The following is a 26,596-nucleotide window of genomic DNA, read 5'->3' on the forward strand; positions in this document are numbered from 1 at the left end:
CTAATAACACGCAAACAATTATACGTTTTCATGTCTTTATTGAACACACCGTGTAAACATTCACAGTGTAAGGTGGGGAAAGTATGTGAACCCTTGAATTTAATAACTGGTTGACCCTTCTTTGGCAACAATAACCTCAACCAAACATTTTCTGTAGTTGCGGATCAGACCTGCACAATGGTCAGGAGGAATTTTGGACCATTCCTCCTTACAAAACTGTTTCAGTTCAGCAATATTCTTGGGATGTCTGGTGTGAACTGCTCTCGAGGTCATGGCACAGCATCTCAATCGGGTTGAGGTCAGGACTCTGACTGGGCCACTCCAGTAGGCGTATTTTCTTCTGTTGAAGCCATTCTGTTTTCATTTATTTCTGTGTTTTGGGTCATTGTCCTGTTGCATCACCCAACTTCTGTTGAGCTTCAACAACTAACATTCTCGTGCAAAATGTATTGAGAAACTTGGGAATCCATTTTTCCGTCGATGATAGCAAGCTGTCCAGACCCTGAGGAAGCAAAGCAGCCCCATACCACGATGCTCCCTCCACCATACTTTACAGTTGGGATGAGGTTTTGATGTTGATGTGCTGTGCTGTGCCATTTTTTCTCCACACATAGTGTTGTGTGTTCCTTCCAAACAACTCAACTGTAGTTTCATCTGTCCACAGAATATTTTGCCAGTAGCGCTGTGGAACATCCAGGTGCACTTTTGCAAACTTCAGACGTGCAGCAATATTTTGGGGGGACAGCAGTGGCTTCTTCTTGTTTAGTGTTTCACGTATCGTAGACTCTTCAACAGAGATGTTAGCCTGTTCCAGAGATTTCTGTAAGCCTTTAGCTGACACTCTAGGATTCTTCTTAACCTCATTGAGCATTCTGCACTGTGCTCTTGCAGTCATCTTTGCAGGACAGCCACTCCTAGGGAGAGTAGCAACAGTGCTGAACTGTTCTCCATTTATAGACAATTTGTCTTACCGTGGACTGATGAACATCAAGGTTTTCAGAGATACTTTTGTAACCCTTTCCAGCTTTATGCAAGTCAACAATTCTTAATCTTAGGTCTTCTGAGATCTCTTTTGTTCGAGGCATGGTTCACATCAGGCAATGATTTTTGTGATTAGCAAACTCAAATCTGGTGAGTGTTTTTGTAGGGCAAGGCAGCTCTAACCAACATCTCCAATCTCGTATCTCATTGATTGGACTCCAGGTTAGCTGACTCCTGACTCCAATTAAATTTTGGAGAAGTCATTAGCCTAGGGGTTCACATACGTTTTCCAACCTACACTGAATGTTTAAAATATGTATTCAATATAGACAAGAAAAATACAATCATTTGTGTGTTATTAGTTTAAGCACACTATGTTTGTCTATTGTTGTGACTTAGATGAAGATCAGATCAAATTTGATTACCAATTTATGTAGAAATCCAGATAATTCCAAAGGGTTCACATACTTTTTCTTTCCACTGTAGTGTAGACTTGGAATCACTGGCCACTTTAATAATGGAACACTAGTCACTTTAATAATGTTTAAATAATGTTTACATTCTGCTTTACTCATCTCATATATATATATATATATATATATATATATATATATATATATATATACTGTATTCTATTCTACTGTATTTTAGTCAATGCCACTCCGACATTGCTTAATCTAATATTTATATGTTTCTTAATTCCATTATTTTACTTTAGATTAGTGTGTATTGTTGTGAACTGTTAAATACTACTGCACTGTTGGAGCTAGGAACACAAGCATTTCACTACAACCACAATAACATCTGCTAAATATGTACATGTGAGCAATACAATTTGATTTGATTAGATTTGTATTGATTGGAGAAAGAAAACAAGTACACCCTCAGGTCATGATACAATACTGCCATCTGCAGGAAGATAACGAGATTCCACCATGCCATAGTACAGTAGTACTACATTACATTTAAGTAGGGACTGGCACAGAGTCCAGTAGGATAGTGTCACAAAGCTATATAGTCATAGGCCTAGACTTCACTGCTGGAGGGAATATACAGCCACCCTTGATTGTGAGCTACAATTAAATGTTGAAATAAATGTTTGCGATGTAGAGAGAGGTAAGGTGATATCACAAGGGAATCGCTTAGACTTACCAGTAGGACTAGACCAGTTATCTCACGCGATCTCGTAGAGAAGTAACCTATGTGAGCGCTTTAATAGTAGCCTAAACATACAATTAAAGTCTCCATCACCAATAAATTAATGAACTTCAGCGATAATAGGCTGGTTTATGCTGCGAACAACATGCTTTTATTAGCCTACTAGAATCGCCTACAAAATAGGTTTGTGATAGGCCTTCAATTGAGAGGTTTAACGTGTTATATGTATAACAGGAACAGGAACAAATAAATGTAATCACCAAAATACAATTAAGAGATAATAATTACGAGATAATAAACTTTCATGATGACACTTCGTTTCAATCTTTGAAGTGTTGGCTAATGTTTTACTCAAACATAAGGAAGCTATCCGATTTTCAATAGCACCGATGACAACAATCTAGCTCCTGAGAAAGAAGCGCTCGACAGAAAGAACCATGTGCAGTGGATGGATTTGGCAGACGGGTTGCAAAATAAATCCTCACAATGCAGGGATAAACTTGCTGTGGCAGTTTTATAATCTGCAGTTTTAAAGCCAGTAGTAGCAATAATAATAGTAATAATAATAATAATAAGAAGAAGAAGAAACGATTACTACCTTACATGCTGACCACACCACTCGTACCGCATGTGCTCATGTTGCAAAATAAATGTACACATACATGTTATTCAATCATTGCACCCACACTGCTCCCGTGCGCCAACGAGTGTCTGCGTTGCCAGGCACTAAAATAGAAGTCAGTTCTATTTGTGACGCTGAACGCGGTGCAAGTCCTGACTCTCCCGTCTCCTCATTGGTTTATAGAAGCAGATACCCATGTGCCATCTCCTCATTGGTTATACCCACGTGGGTGATTGAAAGATGAACTGAGGTCGGTTGTTCGTGGTAATACACCTTACTATGAAAGTAGATGCCAATCGCCATATAAAGTCCTAAGAAGAAAAAGTCAAAGGAGGAGAGAAGACTAAAAAATGATTAGGTTGACCGTTTTATGTGTGGATTAATTGTCGGAGTAGAGGACCTTGTGCATTTCAGGTAAAATAACAACTCAACGTTTATATCCCAGGACAAATTACTAGCAACAGCAAGCTTGCCAAATAGGACAAATTAGCTAGCAACTGCAAGCTAACTAGCTAAATTGCCATAAATGTTTAATGCTTTTCGACCTGTCCCCAAATTAATATAATTGGTTCAGAGTTTGATATTTCAACATGCATGTCATGATCCCGTTTGGTGTGGGGGAACAAAATCAATTTGCGCACGATGGCGCGCGTCCGGTTTGGGCATGGTGTGAAGCTACCATTAGTCAAAAGCCACCTACTGGGCAGAAATGTCTGAGGTGCGCATGGATTATATGGACAATACTGTTGTGTGGAGTCTTTTTTATTAGCAGGAATAAGTTTAACTAATGTCTAATTGTGGGGTCTTTGGTAAACAAAAGTGTCACAATACATATTTATTAATCAGGGCTTTTGCAGCCTAGCAGAGATGGGGGCAGCTTCATCTCAATGTATTTTTGGATTTTAGTATTTTCAAATATATTACATTCTCCTTTCTGTTGTTTATATTGATGGCTATATTCTCACTGATATTCCTTGATTAAGCTTTAACATATGTATTTTTCTGTCTTTATAATAAAAATTAATTTTAATCATATAACATTTGTAGACACTGGTTGAATCAACGTTATTTCCACATAATTTCAACTAAATTACCTTGACCCAACATTTTTTTATATTTACATTTTAGTCATTTTAGCAGACGCTCTTATCCAGAGCGACTTACAGTAGTGAATGCATACATTTCATACATTTTTCATACAGGTCCCCCGTGGGAATCGAACCCACAACCCTGGTGTTGAAAACACCATGCTCTACCAACTGAGCCACACAGGTTCAACATGGAACAGACATTGAATTGACATCTATGCCCAGTGGGAATCTTGTTGGTGCTTGCCTCTGTGAGCAAATAATTTGACCGCTGCAGTTTGAGATGATTTATTCCCTTTTACGTAGGATAAGTTGAAATAAGTTGATACTGGCCTTTATTAGAAAATATACATATATATTGTAGCTTATTTAAATGTATTTATATTATGGTGTTTCTATTCCAAGAAAAACTAGAATACGTTTTACAGTACCCTATGTATTGCCTACATAACGTTTAAAAAAATAATAATTGAAACGACATATCCTAATGTTACAAAGCAGAATATAAACGAGATCTAGACTGCTGTGGGTGGGATAGGAAAGATGATAAAGGAAAATAAAAATGTTCTGCAGAGCATGCCCAGAGCTTGTGGCTGAGCAGTACCAGAGTGAATTTGGACCAATTTTTTTTCTTCATCTGCTTGAATACTGCTCTGTTCCTCGCTCCACACTCGCCCACTTACATGCTCAGGCATTCAAAAGCAGCCCTGCTTTAGGCTACCAAAGAACTGTCATTGAATAATCATATCAATGGATGGAATCAGTGAATGAATGGCAGCAGCACAGACTGGCAAGATACATAACAAATGAGGCCTAATTAGACAAAATAACAATTAAGTCTTTCAAATTAGATAAGTCGTTCAAACAACTTAGTATCTCGTTTGAACGACTCAGTATCTGATTTTTTTTATATATAGGTTTTTTTGTCACTCGGGAGGCCTCCATCGAATTTTCTACTTTTTGTCTTATTGTCTTGGGCTTCAGGGCTTTTGTAGAGGATTGTTTTTTGTTCAAACGAGATACTAAGTCGTTTAAACGCGATAATTCCAAGAGTTGCGTTTAAGTTTAATTTTTTGTCTTGTTCTTCTATCGGTAAAAGTAATTATGCGAGAAATGGGGGTGGAAATGCCTTTGTGTGTAAATATTGATATCATAATCATCATATCGAAGTAAACTTGGGAGTCACGCAATGACATGTTGTGTGGTTCTCCCACTATGACTCGCGAAACCATGCAGTTTATTAGCCTACAAATTAAATAAGTGATGAACTTCACAGGGGTGGTGAAAGTGCAGTGATGAGCTTGATGCTCATTTCCAATAAATATTGAGGGTCTTATTCTGGTGACATGATGATTGAAGCCTAATTGCCGTTTGACAAATAAAACAATTCTCGCTCTTATCCATAATAATCTCATCATGTAGAGTAGCGTACCCACACACCCTACCAGTGGAGTTTCCTCAGAGGAGGAAGGAGAGGACCATCCTCCTCATTGAATTTCATAAAATAAAAATAGTGAAACATAAAAAAAAGTTATCCTTTTTAAATAAAACTATACTAAATATATCCACGTCACCAAATAATTGATTAGAATTATGGTGTAGCCAGAGGACAGCTAGCTTTTGTCCTCCTCTGGGTACATTGACTTCAATACAAAACCTAGGAGGCTCATGGTTCTCACCCATTCCATAGACTTACACAGTAATTATGACAACTTCCAGAGGACGTCCTCCAACGTATCAGAGCTCTTGCAGCATGAACTGACATGTTGTCCACCCAATCAAAGTATCAGTGAATTAATCTAGTACTGGAAGCATAAACTACAGCTAGTTAGCACTGCAGTGCATAAAATGTGGTGAGTAGTTGACTCAAAGAGAGAGAAAGACAATAATTGAACTCAACCGCCACACAGGCTGATAGCTACTGTACTGTACAGCTCAGTGGGGAAAATAAACAACCTGTTCCTCTCAAATCGGTAAGAAGCACGAATGCATGAAATAGCAATGTGCCTCGTGCTTATTACCATCATCATTAGCAGTAGCAGAGCAGCAAGAGCATTACAAACGGTCAGATCCCAGCACTAATGATCATTCATATGCACACACATGCAGATACCGTGTGTGAGATGCTATAAACACAAAAGCAGTCACATATGCAGAGTTTTCTCCCAAGCTTCACTGTTACTCTGTGGAGCTGATGAGCTGTCGTCGTGACAGCAGGGTCATTCCCTTTCTCTCTCTCATCAACAAAATGAAGTCTTCCCATCACTATTCTCTCCCTCATCCTACTTCCTACGTTTCCCATCTCTCTCTCTACATGTTGCCTGCCCCCCTCTCTCCCTCCCTTGTGTGTACATTGAGTCAAGGATGACATTAGCATGGTAATCACAGTGTACTGTCAAGAGTCTTTCAGAAACATATCTCTAGTATCATGAGGTATACCTACAAGCAGAGGAGGCTGGTGGGAGGAGCTATAGGAGGACAGGCTCATTGCAATGGTTGGAACGGAATCAATGGAATGGTACCAAACACATGGAAACAACGTGGTTGACTCCATTCCATTGATACCATTCCCAGCCTATACAATGAGTCCCTCCTCCTATAGAAACTCCCACCAGCCACCTCTGCTACAAAGAGACAAAAACAATTATGCTTTGAGTGTACATGATGCCATATCACTGTGGAGGGATACGGCAGAAGTAATACAGCAGTTACGGTGAGATATGAACATGCATAAAGCCTGTAGTCTCCGTAGCAAACCTGACTGTTGTTGTTGAGCACTTGACAGCATTCGTCGGGAGCTGATGCCCAACCAGGAAAACACAACATGCCTTATTGTATCATAAACATCATATTTGTCGTTTCTTAAATCAGATGTATTTTTTTACGAAACAGAAGCAACTGTCTTGGAGTGGAGGGCTACCGCTGCATGTTTTCCTGTGGGTTGAAATGCACCCTTCGTCCTCTGTCTGTTGCTCTCCATCTCAGACAAGGATTAGGGTACTGCAGTCTGAGGTTCCATCAAAAGCAGATTCAGGAAAAGATTAATTGACTCAGATAACCCCATCTAATTGAACTGCAGGCTGAAGTCCTACCAGCAAATCCCTCCACCTCATGCCCTGCATTCAGTATCTCCATAATCATCAACACTTGACTCATCTGGCAGTGAACCACTTACCACCCTGTCGTCATCAACACACGCACGCACGCACGCACACTGTCATCAACATCGCACAACAAATATTTACAGTACTGTATGTTCCCTGTTGGGTGAATCAGATCACCTCTCTAGATATGACTCACCATATACACCAGTGATCGACCTTGAATGCCTCCCACAAGGTCACACAGAAATCTCTGTCAGAGTCTGTCTTCACAGCTGAATATAAAGCCAGGGCCTGGGTTTTAACTTGCTCGAAGTTACAGGAATAATCTGATGGTGGGGAGGGGGCTGAGTGGCGTGTGGCCTCCAGCTGCATATTAAATGTGCTCTGGCGTTTCATGGCCCGTCAGCTCTGGCCTGCTTTGTGATGCACAAAAGACACACATTCTCATTTTCTCGCACTCACTCCCTCACATACCGTACATATATACACACGCACGCTAACACACACGCACGCTACACACACACACACACACACACACACACACACACACACACACACACACACACACACACACACACACACACACACACACACACACACACACACACACACACACACACACACACACACACACACACACACACACACACACACACACACACAGCAAAATATGCTGTTCATTACATGGTGAAAAAAAGTAATTTATTGGTATCTGTGTTGTTGATGTAGAAAAAGGTGATAATAATGGCAGAGATCTGACAGGCTAATCCAGCTAGCTAAATAGGCAGTACTACTGCTGAATGATGAGACAGGTGGTAGATAGAGGCCTATGGTACCAGGTCCACATACACGGAGAGCTATTTTTGCTTCTAAGAACATATTTTAAAGTACAAGAAGTACAGAAATTAGACCAAAGCAAAATACTCTCGCATAGACATGTTTAATGCAGGATGATTTTAAAAAGGAGATACCAAGGATGTTAGGTGTTTTTAGTGAAGCTGTTACAAAGCTCATTGATCCAGACAACATAGCTATGACGTCAAGCTTCATCTGACGTAGTCTTGAAGTCTCATGGGGGCTCATTACTTTCATGCATGTATCTCTAAGAATGCTCTCTTTCAGAAATGCTAAAATATTTCATATTCAAACATCACTTTCTGGAATCAAGTCACTTGTTGAGGAGACACACTTTGAAATTCAATTCACAATTCAAACACAGTCGACATGTGTGACACCAAGTCCTGGTATCCCTTAGCTGTTGGTGCATTTGTGTGTCAAATATAGCAAAACATATGGCCAGTTTGCATACCTTATGAAAGATCAGAGCAAAAAATATAAGCGAACAGAACAACGCACCAAAAAACAAATCACATTTTCTAAACTCAGATACTGAGCATTAACATTGAGGTCAGTCTTTCCCATACATTTTCTTCACATATAGATTTATTTACTATTAAATATCGTAAATCTTTTATAAAATAATTCCTCGGAATTCATTCTATGTACATAGACAAGAGTGCACAAGATGGATTGATGGTGTGACATGCCAAGGTGTTTTGGCCAGGCAGGAGTTGCTGTATTCTTGTAGATATTGATTGTTTCTCTCTTAATAACCTGGTCTGTTCTCTCTCACTAGGGAATGACTGGTTTCCATACCATAACTACGGTGGCCCTAAGGGGCAAAGTAGATTTTTTAAAGCTAATTTAGCTCCTTAGGGCAACCGTACATAATACCACTAATAAATATTAAACTCAATTAACTTCCTGCATGCTCTCAGCCAAGGGACAACACTTCAACATGACGATGACCAACTCGGTGACAATAATAGCAACACTGAATCTCAGCCCTGTCCTCTGTCCCCTCATCAGAACATGGTTTCAGGACTATCCACAATAATGGATACTAAAACCGTGTAAAAATATTATTGTTTGTTTTTCCGGCATGTTATAGCTCGATCAGCTCCATAGACAAACAGAGATGGCGTTTTTCATTAATGTGCATTGAAATACAAGGCAAAAACACACAGCACATAGCTACATACAAGGCCTGCATGCTCTGTTGCCTATAAAAATAAATGGTTGCGCTTTAGCATTGATCTCTGATATGACCTCCCACCATTTTTCTCCATTTTGTGGATCCTTACCAGAAATGGGAGATGTCGGCTTGGGTTATTTAGACGATGGCAATGCTGATGCTTGGCACCGGAGCAAAGTTTCTCCTAGTTAGAGATCTAGGCTCAGCTTGCCCTCCCACAATCCTAACCTTTAGTGGGGAAAATGCAAAACTGACCAAAGATCAGTGTTTGGGGGCAACTTCAACCTACACCTGTTGGCTCGGTCATGGTATACAATGACATGAATGGCACTATTGCTCCAACACTGCAAATATACACAATGACAATGTGATTGTTGTTGTTGTTGTATACTTCTCTCCAAAAAACACAACAGTAAGACATCATACAGACAAGAACATTCAATATCAACCTGTGACAGAATACTTCATGTGGTTTCGGGTTTTCTTTTGGGTTGTTAAAAAAAAAACAAATCACAACGTATCGGCATCCACAGAACTCTGACGAGAGCAGATATCTCTGTATATTACTAAGAAATGTTTAGCTGATAATCACAGTATATTATAGTAAGTATGCTTGTTGTTCAAAATGGCAAAAATACTAATGACTCTAAATTGCTGGTGTGTTTGCCTAAAACACTAGTACTGAGCTTCTTGAAGCACTGAAGGTACACATCAGAGAGTAGCCGATGGATTTAGTGACTCACAAAAGAGAACGCAATCGCGTGGAGCTTTTGCTTTGGGCGAGGAATAAACGCGCGTGTTCTGTTCACACACATCCGTATTGTTTAGATTTGTAATGATAATATCATACTATAGCGGTAAACATACCTTCAACAAAAGGTGCTGTATCTTGTGGTGTGGGACTCACATTCCTTTAATTAAGGAGAGAAAAAACGGTTCTGTGTACGGCTGCTCGTTGGGGGGGCTTATACGACGATGTCGAGAATGCATGAAAACAAAACAAAGAATGAAAGTTTTTAAAAAAACAACTAAAAAAACACACAAGTCGTGATGGAATAGAGCTATTCATTATTATTTGTTGTAGTTCCTAAAAAGGTGGTGAGGTTTAGAGGGAGGGATGGATGGAAGGGAGGCTGGGGCTGTCTCTCTCTTCCCCCAGTCTTTAGACTACACAGTAGTTTCATTTCTCCAGGGTCCAGTGCGTATATTCCCTGTGCTGTCTGATGCGAACACAAAACCCTCATGCAGGCCGCCTTTAAGGATCCCATTCTGATTGGGCGGTGGGTTCTGGGGGTAGGATTGTCTGCGCGGGTGCATCTCCAGGTGGTGATGCGGCACGATCAGATCCTCCTCATTGGCTTTTTTGCCACAGCCGCACAGAAAGGTGCCCGTGTCGCCCGCCTCCGCCTGGCACAGAGTGGGGAACAGGTCCGCCTTGGCACAGCAAGACACGTGCCGGTGGCAGGGGGCGTGGCACGCCAGCGCCGCCTCATGAGCCACCGCCGCTGCGGACGCATGGCACGTGTGGTGGCCTACTTCGTGGGGGGAAGCAGCCAGGTGGCAGATGTGTCCGAGGCGCTCGTGTGTGCTGTGAGGGCTGTCTGTGTGGGAGCTGTGGATAGAGCCTCCGTCTACGCTAGAGGGGATGTGGTAGGCGTACTCCCTCTCTGCCACCCCTCCTGTGCCAGCCTGCCGGTGGCGGCTAAAGTGGCGAGGCTTAGTCCTAGTGCTGCCCTTCAGGCAACGATGCAGGTGGATGCCTGGCCGGTAGCCCTCTGGGTCAGTGTGCAGGAGCACATGCGCCGTAGGCTCCTCCTCCATCAGCTGCTGGCTGTGCAGAGCGGTGCAGCAGGGCGCCACGGGGGACAGGCATGTCACATGGTTCTGTGCCGGCGTCAGGGTGCCATGCTTACAGTGACCCAAGGTGCCACTTTGGGCGTGTCCTCCCAACAGGGCCTTACCTGGGCACGGCGAATCCAGGTGGCAGTGCCCGTGCCCATGCCCAATTGTATCCCCATTTACATTAACTTTTGGACACGAGTGACCATGACCGTGGCAACCGTGGTTGGTGCGTCTCCCAGGGCAGCAGGCGCACCAGCAATGCCACACGTCGTCCCGCTTTGCACAGTGGTGGATGAGCACGAAAAGGCCCAGCGTGACGGAGAAGGCACCGTACAGGCAGCTGAAGATCATGTCCAAGAAGTGGCCCTGCGACACAGCCAGCGCCCCGAAGGCCCACGTGGCCACGAACAAGAAGAGGGTGAAGGCTGCTGTCCTCAGCTGGGCCTTGAACGAATGCTCGTTGGCCAGCAGAGAGGGGTTGATGGCAATGGCTGAGTGGCAGCCTGCGTGGCACTGCCCTCTGTTGGGCGGTGGTGGCAGTGCTCCGGGCTCTCCTCCCCCTCCCTGGTGGCAGTGCCCGCCCATGCATGTGACAGACGCCAGTCTCTGCTGCTCCTGAGTCAGGGCTTTCAATTCGTACTTCCTCTCTGGGTGGCGCCTCAGCTGGATGAAGGTACACAGGAAGTAGACACAGGTGACCAGGACGATGAAGGCCACAGGGCCATAGAAGGCTCCCAGGCTGGACTCCCACGCCATCCAGCAACTGCAATACACACACACACACACACACACACACACACACACACACACACACACACACACACACACACACACACACACACACACACACACACACACACACACACACACACACACACACACACACACACAGTAGGCTAAATTAACATCACTGTATGACCTCAGTGTGTTTTTAATAAACACTGAAATACATAAACACAGAGAAGAGCCATAGGCATCTTGAAGCGATAAATGACCTTCAGTGATAAAGATAACAAAGGGGGGTGGGCAACATACACTGAAGTGTGACTCATATCATCAGATCTATCTGCATCTAATCCATTTTGGAGGAAAATAGTCGTTGCAGGATATCGGTACATGGAGACTAGACACAGCTGTTGATGAGGCGTCCACATTTTCTAATTTCCACTTTAGAACGTGGAAAAAATATATCTACCCTTACAAAAAAATGTCCTTTAATTTTAATCCAAATCATAATTCACATCTCCTATTGCTGCAGGATTATTTTCCTGCTGTAGCAAACGGGCTAAAATTAAGATCCTACCTGTGTGTGTGCGTGTGCTTAAAACTGTGACTGTGACCTTGAGAATAGGGGACTGCTGGGTGACTTACTAGGGTGACGTCTCCCCACTGCCATAGTTGTCAATATTGACGCCTGCTGTGATTCCACAGATGATGAAGGGCACTCCGCCACTGACTAAATAAAACCTGAAGAAAGAGAGAGAGAGATTATAAAATGTGTGACATATAAAAGTCACTTTACAACACCAATATCCTCTGTTTTCTGGGCTGTACTGCCAGTAATCAATAGCAGGGAGCCAGAGAGAGCCAGAGAGCCAGAGAGAGAGAAAGAGAGAGAGAGAGTCAGTGAGACAAATAGTCAGTGAAAGAGATAGTCAGTCAGAGAGATAGTCAGAAAGAGAGAGAGAGAGAGAGAGAGAGAGAGAGAGAGAGAGAGAGAGAGAGAGAGAGAGACAGAGAGACAGAGAGATAGTCAGTCAGAGAGAGAGAGAGATAGTCAGTCAGTCAGTCAGAGAGAGAGAGAGAGAGAGAGAGAGATAGTCAGTCAGAGAGAGTGAGAGAGAGAGAGAGAGAGAGATAGTCAGTCAGAGAGGGATAGAGAGAGAGAGCATGAGAGAGAGAGAGAGAGCGAGAGGTCATGATCAGATGAGCTCCTGCATTTTTCAGCATGTTCTTAAAAAAAGATAGATTTAGAGTTAGATAGACTTGGATTTTTTGTCAGGAACATATACAGGATGCTATCCTCTACAAAATACCCTTCACTCCAAATCAAAACTCAAAACCTTCAACCTGATTTTGGACGGAATTACGGAATCACCTGGAAGGCTTAAAACTACCAAAGATTACTATTCCAACGCTATACAGCAAATGCTATGGAAAACAACAGAAACCGGAAAACACCATCCAACCTGGAACTGAGTGAGTCATGTTTAGTCTGAAGCTATATTTTATTTCCAAAAGCCAAGAAGAAAAATACATTACATTACTTTATAAGGACTGAATGCTAAATTAAGACTGCCAAGCCTGATACAACTTAAATTAGCACTGACGTGTCAAGCGAGAGGTGTCAAAGCCCTTTAGCCCAACAATGGCAGGAGAGTCGCACAGTCTGCTCCAACCAAATGCAGAGGACTTAGAAGCTGCCTCCCGCCGCTGTTCAGAGGTAATTCAAATACAGTACCCTGTGTATGTAAAGAATGATAAGTGAAGAAAAGGTCACAAAATGAAGCTCCTTATGGAAAATCAAGAGACACTTTTTGCTGACTATTATAAAAATGGGAACATCAGCAACTTCATCTTCCACTCAAACCATCCCCTGGCATGGCATAGAGCTATATTATCACACTACCCCTCTGTTAAGAGAGGGGGTGTTAACGAGGGGTGGAAACTCAGGATACTAGACAACGAGGACACAGTCAGCTAATATAAATCTCTATAAGTCTGGAACAGTAATGGTACAGGGCAACCCCAAACAGTTTCAGCTGGACTTTCACCTAATCAAAGAATTAGCCCAGTAGGAGAAGATCTCCCTTGAGAAAGATACCTCCACCCCGAGCGGGTCAGACCAGACCTCTTCATTATGTAACCCCACAGACGAGCAACCCCAAGCAGAAAGTCAATCTCCCAGCACAGAGTACTACCTCATTGAAATGAAGGATACATTTACCCAGCTGGAGGTAAGGCAGGTGGAGCTGGAACAGCAGGTGATTACACTCCAGTCAGCACAGACCCAGACAACAGTCCAGCACAACAACACTCCTTTAACCAGACCCAGAGAGCTGGAGGTGGAGAGAGACATATCTGCACTCTGGACTGTGGTGAGACAACTTCAACAATATAAAAAGCAAGAGCAGGAGAAAAACAGAGCACTAGAGGAAAGGATCAGTGCTGGAGGAGAGGTTGAGGGGGATGGCGTGTGACAGAGAACAACCCACTAGAGAGGTGGCCTCCCCCTGCTGGCTTCTCTGCGGACAGCCCACCTCAGCTCCCAACAAAAGTCTCGACACCACAGCAGAACAGTCCACACCAGATCATGAACATGGCGTCGACATCACAGCAGAACAGACAAATAAAGAACCCCAAGCCCAGGGGATCTCACCCCCTCTGAGCACCCCCCCTGACAGCCACCCTGATAGCCCTCCTGACAACCCCCCCACACCCACTGAGGACAAACACAAGACACAGATTGTACTGCTTATGCTCAAATGGAAAATATATACAAGTGTGTCTAAACTCTGGTGTCCAAACACCCAGCGCACCGCAGACCTTTTGTCTGAGGACAAACTAAGTTCACCTAGCCACATAATAATACACACAGGCACAAATGACCTGAGAACACAGCAGGAAAGAGTGGCCACAGCACTGAAGGGAGTGATTGAAAAAGCTTTTTCTACTTTCCCCAATGTACAAGTGGTTATCTCCACCCTGCTACCATGAAAAGACTTCCACTCTGCTACCATACAGCGGGTAAACGCAAGTATTTCCCATGACTGTGCCTCAAAACCAAATGTTTTCCTGGCCCACTCCACCCTGGACTTGAACAGTCTCTATGACCAGGTCCACCTATACAAGGCAGCAGTGCCCACCTTCGCCTGGATTCTGAAGGACATCGCTCTCAAACGCAGCCCCAACACTTCACACAGAAGCGACAGCTCAATAGACACCCCGCCCAGACCAGCGAGATACTCTCCCAGACCCCACCCCCACACAACCCACCCCCACCCCCACCCCACCCACTAGCCCAAGCCATTGGCATGTACCAGATGCTCAGCAGGCTCTGCTTACACTTACTGGCCTGAGGCCAAACCACACAACCAACAACATTGGACACTTTATGGAACACAAAGCACAACTATGACAACATAACCAACAAAAACGGGTTACAACTCCTGCAGCTCTGTCGCACGCTGGGTATGTTCATAGTAAATGGTAGGCTTCGAGGGGATTCCTATGGTAGGTACACCTATAGCTCATCTCTTGGCAGTAGTACTGTAGACTGCTTTATCACCGACCTCAACCCAGTATCTCAGAGCGTTCAGTCAGCCCACTGACACCCCCATCAGACCACAGAAAAATCACAGTCTACTTGAACAGAGCAATACTCAATCATGAGGCATCAAAGCCAAAGGAACTGAGTAATATTAAGAAATGCTATAGATGGAAGGAAAGTAGTGTGGAAACCTACCAAAAAACTATTAAGCAACAACAAATTCAACCCCTTTTAGACAACTTCCTGGACAAAATGTTCCACTTTAATAGTGAAGGTGTAAACTTGACAGTAGAACATTTTAACAGTATATTTGACCTCTCAGTTTCCCTATCAAATCTAAAAATCTCAAATAGAAAACCGAAGAAAATTAACAACAATGATAAATGGTTTGATGAAGAATGCTAAAATCTTAGAAAGAAATTGAGAAAACTGTCCAACCAAAAACATAGACCCAGAAAACCTGAGTCTATGCCTTCACTATGGTGAATCACTAAAACAATACAGAAATACACTACGGAAAAAGAAGGAACAGCACATCAGAAATCAGCTCAATATAACTGAAGAATCCATAGACTCTAATCACTTCTGAGAAAATTGGAAAACACTAAACAAACAACAACACGAAGAATTATCTATCCACAATGGAGATGTATGGGTAAACCACTACTCCAATCTTTTTGTCTCTATAACAAAGAACAAACAGCAAAAACATATACATGATCAAATTAAAATCTTAGAATCAACTATTAAAGACTACCAGAACCCACTGGATTCTCCAATTACCTTGAATGAACTACAGGACAAAATTAAAACCCTCCAACCCAAAAAGACCTGTGGTGTTGATGGTATCCTCAATGAAATTATCAAATATACAGACAACAAATTCCAATTGGCTATACTAAAACTCTTTAACATCATCCTTAGCTCTGGCATCTTCCCCAATATTTGGAACCAAGGACTGATCAACCCAATTCACAAAAGTGGAGCCAAATTTGACCCCAATAACAGCAACCTTGGGGAAATCGTCTGCATTATCTCAGCGTACATTTCCTCAGTGAAAACAAATGTCAAATTGTCTTTTTACCAAATTATCGTACGACATACCACGTATTCACCCTGCACAGTCTAATTAACAAACAAACAAACCAAAACAAAGGCAAAGTCTTCTCATGATTTGTTGATTTCAAAAAAGCCTTCAAATCAATTTGGCATGAGGGTCTGCCACACAGTGGTGTTGGGGGAAAAACGTGACATTATAAAACAACAAGAGTGCGGTTAAAATACACAAAAAACACACATTTCCAAATGGACGTGGGGTGAGACAGGGATGCAGCTCAAGCCCCACCCTCTTCAACATATATATCAACGAATTGGCGAGGGCACTAGAAAAGTATGCAGCACCCAGCCTCACCCTACCAGAATCTGAAGTCAAATGTCTACTGTTTGCTGATGATCTGGTGCTTCTGTCACCAACCAAGGAGAGCCTACAGCAGCACCTAGATCTTCTGCACAGATTCTGCCAGACCTGGGCCCTGACAGTAAATCTCAGTAAGACCAAAATAATGGTGTTCCAAAAAAGGTCCAGTCGCCAGGACCACAAATACAAATTCCATCTAGACACCATTGCCCTAGAGCACACAAAAAAACTATACATACCTTGGCCTAAACATCAGCGCCACAGGTAACTTCCACAAAGCTGTGAACGATCTGAGAGACAAGGCAAGAAAGGCATTCTATGCCATCAAAAGGAACATAAAATTCGACATACCAATTAGGATCTGGCAAAAAATACTTAAATCAGTTATAGAACCCATTGCTCTTTATGGTTGTGAGGTCTGGGGTCCGCTCACCAACCAAGAATTCACAAAATGGGACAAACACCAAATTGTGACTCTGCATGCAGAATTCTGCAAAAATATCCTCTGTGTACAACGTAGAACACCAAATAATGCCTGCAGAGCAGAAATAGGCCGATACCCGCTAATTATCAAAATCCAGAAAAGAGCCGTTAAATTCTACAACCACCTAAAAGGAAGCGATTCCCAAACCTTCCATCTTAGGGATCGGCGTCCCGTTAGCGGGACAGTTGTAAATCATGCAGCGCCTTGTGTCACGATCGCAGATTCTAGGGAAACAAAATGTCGGTACATATAAGTGTCTTATATTGTCTGAAAACTTAAATTATTTTTAATATAACTGCACTGTCCAATTTACAGTAGCTATTACTGTGAAAAAAATGCCATGCTATTGTTTGAGGAGAGCTCCTAACAACAAAACACTTTTTTCATCACGATAGGTTTGATAAATTCACCTCTGAAGGTGAATTGTGTACTTACATTCTGAAATCTTGCTCTGATTTATCATCCAAAGGGTCCCAGAGATAACATGAAGTGTCGTTTTGTTAGATAAAATAATTTTTCATATCCTAAAAAGGTCCATAAGCATGCACAATCGATTTTGTATTTCCACTCGTTCAGTTTGTAAAGAAAGGAATCTGTGTAAATCTAACCCTAAATGTTGTTTCAACCAGTCAAATCACATTTGTATGTATTCCTCAGAGATCCTAGAACGTAACCAGACTTCACTATATCATTAGGGGTGTAGTATATCCTATATGACACCAAATTTGGTCAGAGAGCAACGCCTTCATGGCACGCCGATGACGCAGGCAGTCTTCACTTGATCGACTCTATCTTTGTCAAAGCTAGCTTTGTTTGACCGGGGTCAAACAAAGCTAGCTAGATAGCCAATAAGCTGGGCTTTATGGGAGTATCCCATAAATCCTGTATCTGTCGCAAAATGTAGCTGCTAACCTTGTGTGACAGCATGCCTTTTCCTTTTTTGACAAAAATTTGAAGAATATTCAGAGTTATGAAGTCATGAAAACTGGTTGTTTTGCAAATGTTGAACTTATAATATGGCTACTAATACTGGAAAAGCTAAATCAAAGTCCAAGTATACAGATTTGACGATATTCTTGCAGAACAATGTAATATGAATGCAAATGTCTCCTTCATGATTTGTCCAAATGTACCTCGGTGACTTCACACTAAATGTCATGTAGTTCGCTCATACTTCAAGTTATCCATCTGAAACTTTGCACATACACTGCTGCCATTTTGTGAACACCATCGGAATTACAACCAGAAACGGTTGTTTTTTTCTTTGTATTTTCTTCTACCAGATCTATTGTGTTATATTCTCCTACATTCAAAGTGTTTCCTTTCAAATGGTACCAAGAATATTCATATCTTTGCTTCAAGGCCTGAGCTACAGGAAGTTAGATTTGGGTATGTCATTTTAGGTGAAAATTTAAAAAAAGGGGGGTATCCCTAATTACAACAAAGCCATCACCTACAGAGAGATGAACCTGGAGAAGAGTCCCCCTAAGCAAGCTGGTCCTGGGGCTCTGTTCACAAACACACCCCACAGAGCCCCAGGACAGCAAAAAAATTAGACCCAACCAAATCATGAGAAAACAAAAAGATAATTTCTTGACACATTGGAAAGAATTAACAAAAAAAACAGAGCAAACTAGAATGCTATTTGGCCCTAAACAGAGAGCCTAAACAGAGACCCAAACTTAAGGAAAGCTTTGACTATGTACAGACTCAGTGAGCATAGCCTTGCTATTGAGAAAGGCCGCCGTAGGCAGACCTGGCTCTCAAGAGAAGACAGGCTATATGCACACTGCCCACAAAATGAGGTGGAAACTGAACTGCACTTCCTAACCTCCTGCCCAATGTATGACCATATAAGAGACACATATTTCCCTCAGATTACACAGATCCACAAAGAATTAGAAAACAAACCCGATTTGATAAACTCCCATATCTACTGGGTGAAATACCACAGCGTGCAATCACAGAAGCAAGATTTGTGACCTGTTGCCACAAGAAAAGGTCAACCAGTGAAGAAAAATTGTAAATACAACCCATATTTATGGTTATTTATTTTCCCTTTTGTACTTTAACCATTTGTACATCGTTACAACACTGTATATACACATAATATGACATTTGTAATGTCTTTATTCTTTTGGAACTTCAGTGAGTGTAATGTTTACTGTTCATTTTTATTGTTTATTTCACTTTTGTATATTATCTAGAGAGAGAGAGAGAGAGAGAGAGAGAGAGAGAGAGAGAGAGAGAGATAGTCAGTCGAGAGAGAGAGAGATAGTCAGTCGAGAGAGAGAGAGATAGTCAGTCAGAGAGAGAGATAGAGACTTTGACTTTTTGTCTTTCTTTAATGAAATATTCTCATTTCATTAAAACCTCACCCCCCCCAAAACACCAAAAAATATCCTGTACTGCATACATGTACCACTCACCTTGCCCTCTACCCCACGATACAAAACAACACCACACATCACAATAACCAAAATCCTCACCACTTCTACAACCGTATATCCAAAACATCTTCCCCAGCTATACAGACAGCCCCCCCAACACACCATATCTCCCGAAACATCTCCACACTTTTTATAATTTTATAGAACTCAAATTCTACCCTAAGGCACGCAGAGACCATCCCCATTAAATACTAGTAAAGGGTCTGTTATCCCCCCACCTTTGACCCTGTTCCCCCTTGTTAGCCAAATAGCCAACTTTGCCTGAGCAAACAGAAAATTCAACAAAACACATTTGGCCTTCACCTTATTTGAATACTTGTACCCCATTATAAACATCCCAACAGTAAAAACCACCCCCAACCTCTCACACAGACATTCCAACAGAGACATTAATGGCATTAACCTGGCGCACACAGAAAACACACAAATCACAGTTTCTCTCATAACACAGAAAGGACACACCTGACCAATTCCTGGTTCAACCCATGCCCACCAGCTGTTAGTGGCCAGGGCTCCGTGTATAAAACCCTCCACCGGAGGTCCCCTAAAACCTAAAACCCACCATACTCTCCGCCCCACATACCCCCTGCCACCGATGTGCCTTCACTCCTGTTAGGCTCCTAATGTTGCTTAACTTAATGCAGAGGTTGTAGAGGGCTTTACCTCCCCACCCTTTCTAACTCCCCCAGGCTCAGAGTGTTAAAATCTAACAAGTCCTCCAGACCCCCTTGCCAGTCCCCAGTCTCTGCCGTCACCTGCAGTGGTGGAAACATTGGTGGCCCCTCCCCCTTTGGCCGCTCAAACATCCCCCTTACCGGCTCAGACAGTGCCTCCTGGACCTCCTCCAGGAATTTCTCCAGCAGCCTAAGAGACGTTATTCCTGTTTGTTGTGCCAGGACTTCCGGGGATTTCCACCCCACCCGCTGCCATCAGTTGCCTCTGCAGGGTGGCCGACTGAACTGATCTCTAAGGGATGGCTGGGTTGTGGAAGATAGACTCCTCCCACACCCACAGCCCAGGCTCCACACCCCCTTCTCATGTGGGCCTTAGCAGCTGCCAGGCCCTCAGCACTGCAGAGTAAAAGTCGGAGAGACCTGCTGTACTCAGCCTCTCCAGCTTCATGAGGAACAGCTGCTGGTCCAACCCTAATCCGCCAGCTCTTTTCAGCAGAGCGCATGCTGGTTCCCTCCAGCCGACATCAGTATGGTACAGCAGTCTCTGCACTGCCTTTAGTCAGAAAGCAGCCACCCTGCTCTCCAGTTCCACCAGGCCCTGTCCTCCTTTGTGAACGGTCATGTACAATATTGCCGCCCTCAGCCAGTGATGGCCCGACCAGAAAAAGTCCACCAGCTTGCGTTGCAAGTCTGCAAGCAGACCGGCAGGGGGGTTGAGGACAGCCAGTTTATGCCAAAGGGAAGATGCCACCAGGTTGTTGATTATCAGCACCCTCCCTCTATATGACACTTGGGACAGGAGCCACCTCCATCCACCTGGCCAGTCTTGACAGCACTGCCTGTGACAGCCCCTCCCAGTTCTTCCTTTACCCACCTCTCCGAGCCCAGGTACCACCACCCCCTCCCAACATTTTAAGCCCTTCACAACCCCACTGCAAACTCCCTGGAAGCAGAGGGGGGGCCCTATCCCCCCATGCCCCAGTTTACCTTAGCTGACGAAGCTTCCTCGTACACCTTCAGACTAGTCTCTAGTGCTTGCATATCCTGACCATCACAGAAACATCATCTGCATATACTGACACTGCTATGCTTGTTAACACACCCATGCCTGTCCAGCACACTCCCCGCAGTCTCCAAAAATGGCTCAATGGCTAGTGTATATATCTGCCCCGATAAAGGGCATCCTTGTCTAATGCCCCGTCTCACCCAGACTGGCTTACTGAGCCCCCCTTCCACCTTGACCATACATGACGCCCCAGCATACAACATCTTCACATAGGTCAAAAAACATTTCCCAAACCCAAAATAAGACATCACATTAAACAGATACTCATGGTCCACTCTATAAAAAGCATTCTCTTGATCTAAAGAGACCAGTCCAAAGTTCACATTAGAACCTCTCGATAAGTCCAACATGTCCCTGATTAAGAACAAGTTGTCCGTGATTGACCGGCCCGGTACACAATATGTTTGGTACTTGTGTACTATACAGTCCAGATGGGACTTCAGTCTGTTAGTGAGGACCTTGGCAAATATCTTGTAGTCCACACAGAGCAATGCCAGAGGCCTCCAGTTCTTAAGTTCACACAAGTCCCCTTTTTTGGGCAGGAGAGTCAGAGCCGCCCGACGGCAGCTCATCGGCAACTCTCCTACTCCGACGCATTCACGCAACACGCAAAAGAAGTCCAGTCCAATTATTCCCCAGATTTTTTTATGAAACTCCACTGGGAGCCCATCGACCCCCGGTGCACGGCCGGGGGACATCTGGGTTACGGCCTCTGCCAGTTCATGGGACAATAGAGAAATGTCAATTTCATCCCTCTGTGCCAGAGGGAGCTTAGGGAGTTCTGCAAACAAGACCTGGGCACACATAGGATCACACAGTTCTGCCCTATACAACTCAGTGTAAAACTCCACAGTACGCTCCTGCATCTCCCCCACCACAGAGGTCACCCGCACATCAGACAGCCGTAGACAATGCATACCCTTGGCTTCACCGCTCTGTCTTTCTAAACCAAAGAAGAAGGAGCTGGGAGCATCCATCTCCTTGAGCATGGAGAACCTAGCTCTTACAAGTGCTCCCTTTGCTTTAACCTGGAAAAAACTGCCCAGGATCCTACGTAATTCAGCTAAATTAGCCTGGAGGCCTACATTGCCTTGCCCCACCATCTCTACCTACAACGCTCAAGTTCCCCCAATACTCTCCTAGCCTCTGAGGATGAGAGAGCTGTATACTGTTGACAGAAAAGCCGAATTTGGACTTCCCCACATCCCACCATTGACTCAGAGACTCATACTCCTCTCTTTGCTGCCTCCACTTTTCCCAAGAAATCTGAAAACCTAAGCAAAAAGTAGCATCTTGTAAGAGCTTTACATTAAACTTCCAATAGGATGCATGCTGAGGCCCTGGTGAAATAGACAGCCAAGCCATGGTTATGTGGTGATCTGAAAACCCCATTGGGAGAATGGTAGCGCCCAACAGCCTATTGCTCTGATTCCTGGACATGTAAAAACGATCATGTCGGGCTGCACTCACCCTAGCTCCAAAGACCTTCACCCATGTATCCTGTCTTGTGTCAGGATGTTTAGTTCTCCAAACATCTACTAGGTCGAACTGATTAATGATGTCCCTTAACACTCCCACTGACCCTGAATGAGGCTCTTCCCCATTTCTGTGTTTCGTAAAATCCATTGTACAGTTCCAGTCCCCGCCAACCAACAGCTTCTCCTCATGCGCTACCTGTGAGAGTTCCTGTCTAAGACTCCCAAATAGAACCCCCCCCTCTCTTCCTGTGTTAGGTGCATACACATTTATTAAACCCATGTTGTTCATTTCTGCTTTTTCAACAAGCAGCCTAGCCCTACACACCTCCTTTGAGGAGCAAATTTTTACAGACAGACCCGGTACAAAAAGGACTGCCACCCCTGCACTAAAATTTGTCCCATGGCTCAACACACTTGCCCCTTTCCAACAGAGCCCCCAATCAATTTCATTCACCATATCACTATGCATCTCCTGCAGAAACAACACTTGTACTTTTTTTGTTTTTGTTTTGTTTTGTTTTGTTTTGTTTTACATATTCACCCAAAACACTCCTCTTTCCCGCATCTCTGGCGCCATTTATATTAAGAGTCTCCATAAGAAATGGGAGAAAAGAAAAGCCAGCAAAGAAAGAGATCAATAGCAAAGCTAAAAAAAAGAGTGCCAGAAAGAAACTATTCATCTAAACTGTGTCTGAAGATAAACCTTTACACACTGTTGTGACCCACTTTCTCAACCTAAACCATTTCCTGGGTAAGAGGACACCATGCCCCTCATTTTTCATAGCATGTTTTACTGATCTTACAAACTTTCTCAGATCAGAAAAAAAGCCTCAAGATGAACTTTTTCCCCCTTGGTCTCATTCAGGAACCTTGTCAGTTCCCTCACCATATATTTTGACCCCTCTGCTTGACTGGCTGTCAGCTCTGGACCCATTGAAGAGGGTCCAGAGCTTGACACCCCCCCCCCCCCCCCCAGTTTCTTACACTTCCCCACAATACTCTCCTCATCCACTAGCATAACCTGACTAGGCCCAGCCTCAGCTACGCCACCATCTCTAGCCTGACTAGGCTCAGGCTCATCTACACCACCATCACTGGCATGACTAGGCCCAGCCTCTGCTGCCTGCATCTCATTGTCCCCTGCACATTGACCTCGATTTCCCCCACTGGGGGCGCTTGTACCCTCACCTTGTCTATGGCCTTTATGTGGGCACGCTAAGCTCTTATGCCCCAAATCTCCACACTCAAAATACTGTAGACCATCTGTGCTGGCAAACCCTGCGTAGAGCCCCTCCCCATGCCTTACTTTAAAATGCACATTTAGCTGTTGCTCATTGTTATTCAGAAACATGACACTTGCCTCCAGAACAAAACAACATGCTTAACGGCATCTGCCTGAAAACCTGCCGACAGTACACGAAAACCGCGAGCAAACTTACCAGAACGACTCACTCTTTCCTGATTTGATCATCCGTAATAAACGGAGGCAAATTTGCAACTACCACCCTGGTCGAAAGGGGTAGAAAGAGGCGAAATTTGCACCAACACACCCCTTACAAATATTCCACTAGCAATTAGCCTAAGAACCAAATTTGCTCTTTTCATGAACACAACCACAGATTTGTTCATTCTAGAAGCGGAATGTATAAATTCAGCTCCTACCTGTTCACCGACTGCGAGCAGAACCTCCTCCACTTTAACTCCATTCTCAGGAACACACCTGAATCCATGCCGTATCAACAGCGTCTCCTCTGCGCTAGGCTGAGAAGCCATCGCGCACACCACACCTTCCAAACCCCAGGAAACTAACTCTATCCTCTTCCACCCTAACTTTGAAAAAACCTGTGAATACCGCTAAAACAAATAGTGCATTAACCCTCCTCCAAAGAAAATACAAATTGAAAGAAAAGACAAAGGACAGAATCAAGAAAATAAGTAAGGACAGAGCCCTCCACATCAAACACTCAAACTCCCCCAAAAAATAGTCAGCGAGAGAGCGACAGTCAGAGAGAGAGAGAGAGAGAGGGAGAGAGAGAGAGATAGTAAGTCGAGAGAGAGATATAGTCAGTCAGAGAGAGAGAGATTCAGAGAGAGAGAGAGTCAGTCAGTCAGTCAGAGAGAGATAGTCAGAGAGAGAGAGAGAGGGAGAGAGAGAGATAGTCAGTCAGAGAGAGAGAGAGAAAGATAGTCAGTCAGAGAGAGAGCGATAGTCAGAGAGAGAGAGAGAGAGAGGGAGAGAGAGAGAGTCAGTCAGAGAGGGAGAGAGAGAAAGAGTCAGTCAGAGAGAGAGCGAGCGAGATAGTCAGTCAGAGAGAGAGATAGTCAGAGAGAGAGAGAGGGAGAGAGAGAGATAGTCAGTCAGAGAGAGAGATAGTCAGAGAGAGAGAGGGAGAGAGAGAGATAGTCAGTCGAGAGATAGTCAGTCAGAGAGAGAGAGAGAAAGATAGTCAGTCAGAGAGAGAGCGATAGTCAGAGAGAGAGAGATAGAGAGAGGGAGAGAGAGAGAGAGAGATAGTCAGTCAGAGAGAGAGAGAGAGAGAGAGTCAGAGAGAGAGAGAGAGAGATAGTCAGTCAGAGAGAGAGATAGTCAGAGAGAGAGAAAGGGAGAGAGAGAGAGAAAGATAGTCAGTCAGAGAGAGAGCGATTGTCAGAGAGAGAGAGAGAGAGAGAGGGAGAGAGAGAGAGATAGTCAGTCAGAGAGGGAGAGAGAGAAAGATAGACAGTCAGAGAGAGAGAGATAGTCAGAGAGAGAGAGGGGGAGAGAAAGATAGTCAGTCGAGAGAGAGAGATAGTCAGTCAGAGAGAGAGAGATAGTCAGTCGAGAGAGAGAGGGAGAGAGATAGTCAGTCAGAGAGAGAGAGAGAGAGAGATAGTCAGTCGAGAGAGAGAGAGAGATAGTCAGAGAGAGAGAAAGATAGTCAGAGAGCGATAGTCAGAGAGCGAGAGAGAGAGGGAGAGAGATAGTCAGTCGAGAGAGAGAGAAAGATAGTCAGTCAGAGAGAGAGAGAGAGATAGACAGAGAGCGAGCGATAGTCAGAGAGGGAGAGAGAGATTGTCAGTCAGAGAGAGAGAGAGAGAGAGATAGTCAGTCAGTCAAGAGAGAGCTAGTCAGTCGAGAGAGAGATAGTCAGTCGAGAGAGAGATAGTCAGTCAGAGAGAGAGAGAGAGTCGAGAGAGAGAGAGAGATAGTCAGTCGAGAGAGAGAGAGAGAGATAGTCAGAGAGAGATAGTCAGTCAGAGAGAGAGAGAGTCAGTCAGTAGTCAGTCAGTCAGTGTGAGAGAGCGCGAGAGACACGAAGAGAGAAAAATAAGAAAAAGAAAGAGACCTGAGGATGTGCTTCACTCTGTGTGCCGGCTTGGGTTGTAGACTGGAGATGAAGGGACAGAAAACAGAGGGAGAGAGAAAAAAGAGAGAATGAGAGACAGCATGAGAGAGAGGAAGAAGTACAAATTGACCTCCAACTCTCCTCTCTCCTGTTCTGCACAGTATAAACTCTACAACTCCTCAACATGAGAACAGCTCTGAGACACAGTATAACACATGACAAGTAGACAAACAGCTTAATTCGTGCTGGAGCATGTTCACACTGCTTGGTACATCCACTTCTCCTCAAATCGGAGATGTCTCTATTACTGTTTGAGATATTTTCCTATCACTGTTTCAGCCCTGGAAAAAACACAAAGCAGGAACATGCAGTCCCCACCCTCTCTCCCTCTGTCTGTCTTGCTATTGCTCTCTCCCCTTTACCCAACCCCTTCTGTCCCCACCTCTCTCCCTCTTCCCCCATCCCAAAATTCTATTACAATCAAGATGTTTGGGCAGGCAGGTGGAAGCGGGAGCATCACCGGGGCTGTCATTATCTGAGTGGGAGTGATTCCCTCAGGACACTCCAACAGAAAGTCATTTACACACATGACAAGGAGATA

The 26,596-nt window shown here is 43.9% G+C and overlaps 1 protein-coding gene across 2 annotated transcripts in view; it reads right to left on the minus strand.

Annotated features, from left to right (window-relative positions):
• Nucleotides 1-7,874: 7,874 nt before the first annotated feature.
• Nucleotides 7,875-26,596, minus strand: part of adgra1b (adhesion G protein-coupled receptor A1b) — a 287,261-nt gene continuing 268,539 nt past the window's right edge. The window contains exons 18-20 of one of the 2 annotated variants that reach the window (XM_014200092.3): nucleotides 25,996-26,037; nucleotides 12,202-12,297; nucleotides 7,875-11,593 (exon numbers count right to left, since the gene is read on the minus strand). In XM_014200092.3, coding sequence (XP_014055567.2) covers nucleotides 10,156-11,593; nucleotides 12,202-12,297; nucleotides 25,996-26,037 — 1,576 coding nt within the window. In that variant the 3' untranslated portion in view covers nucleotides 7,875-10,155. The remainder of the gene's footprint in view (nucleotides 11,594-12,201; nucleotides 12,298-25,995; nucleotides 26,038-26,596) is intronic. The other variant, XM_014200102.3, reaches the window with a different exon arrangement.

Source organism: Salmo salar, chromosome 01, assembly GCF_965601325.2.
Source record: "Salmo salar chromosome 01, fSalSal1, whole genome shotgun sequence".
NCBI classification, from domain to species: Eukaryota; Metazoa; Chordata; class Actinopteri; order Salmoniformes; family Salmonidae; genus Salmo; species Salmo salar.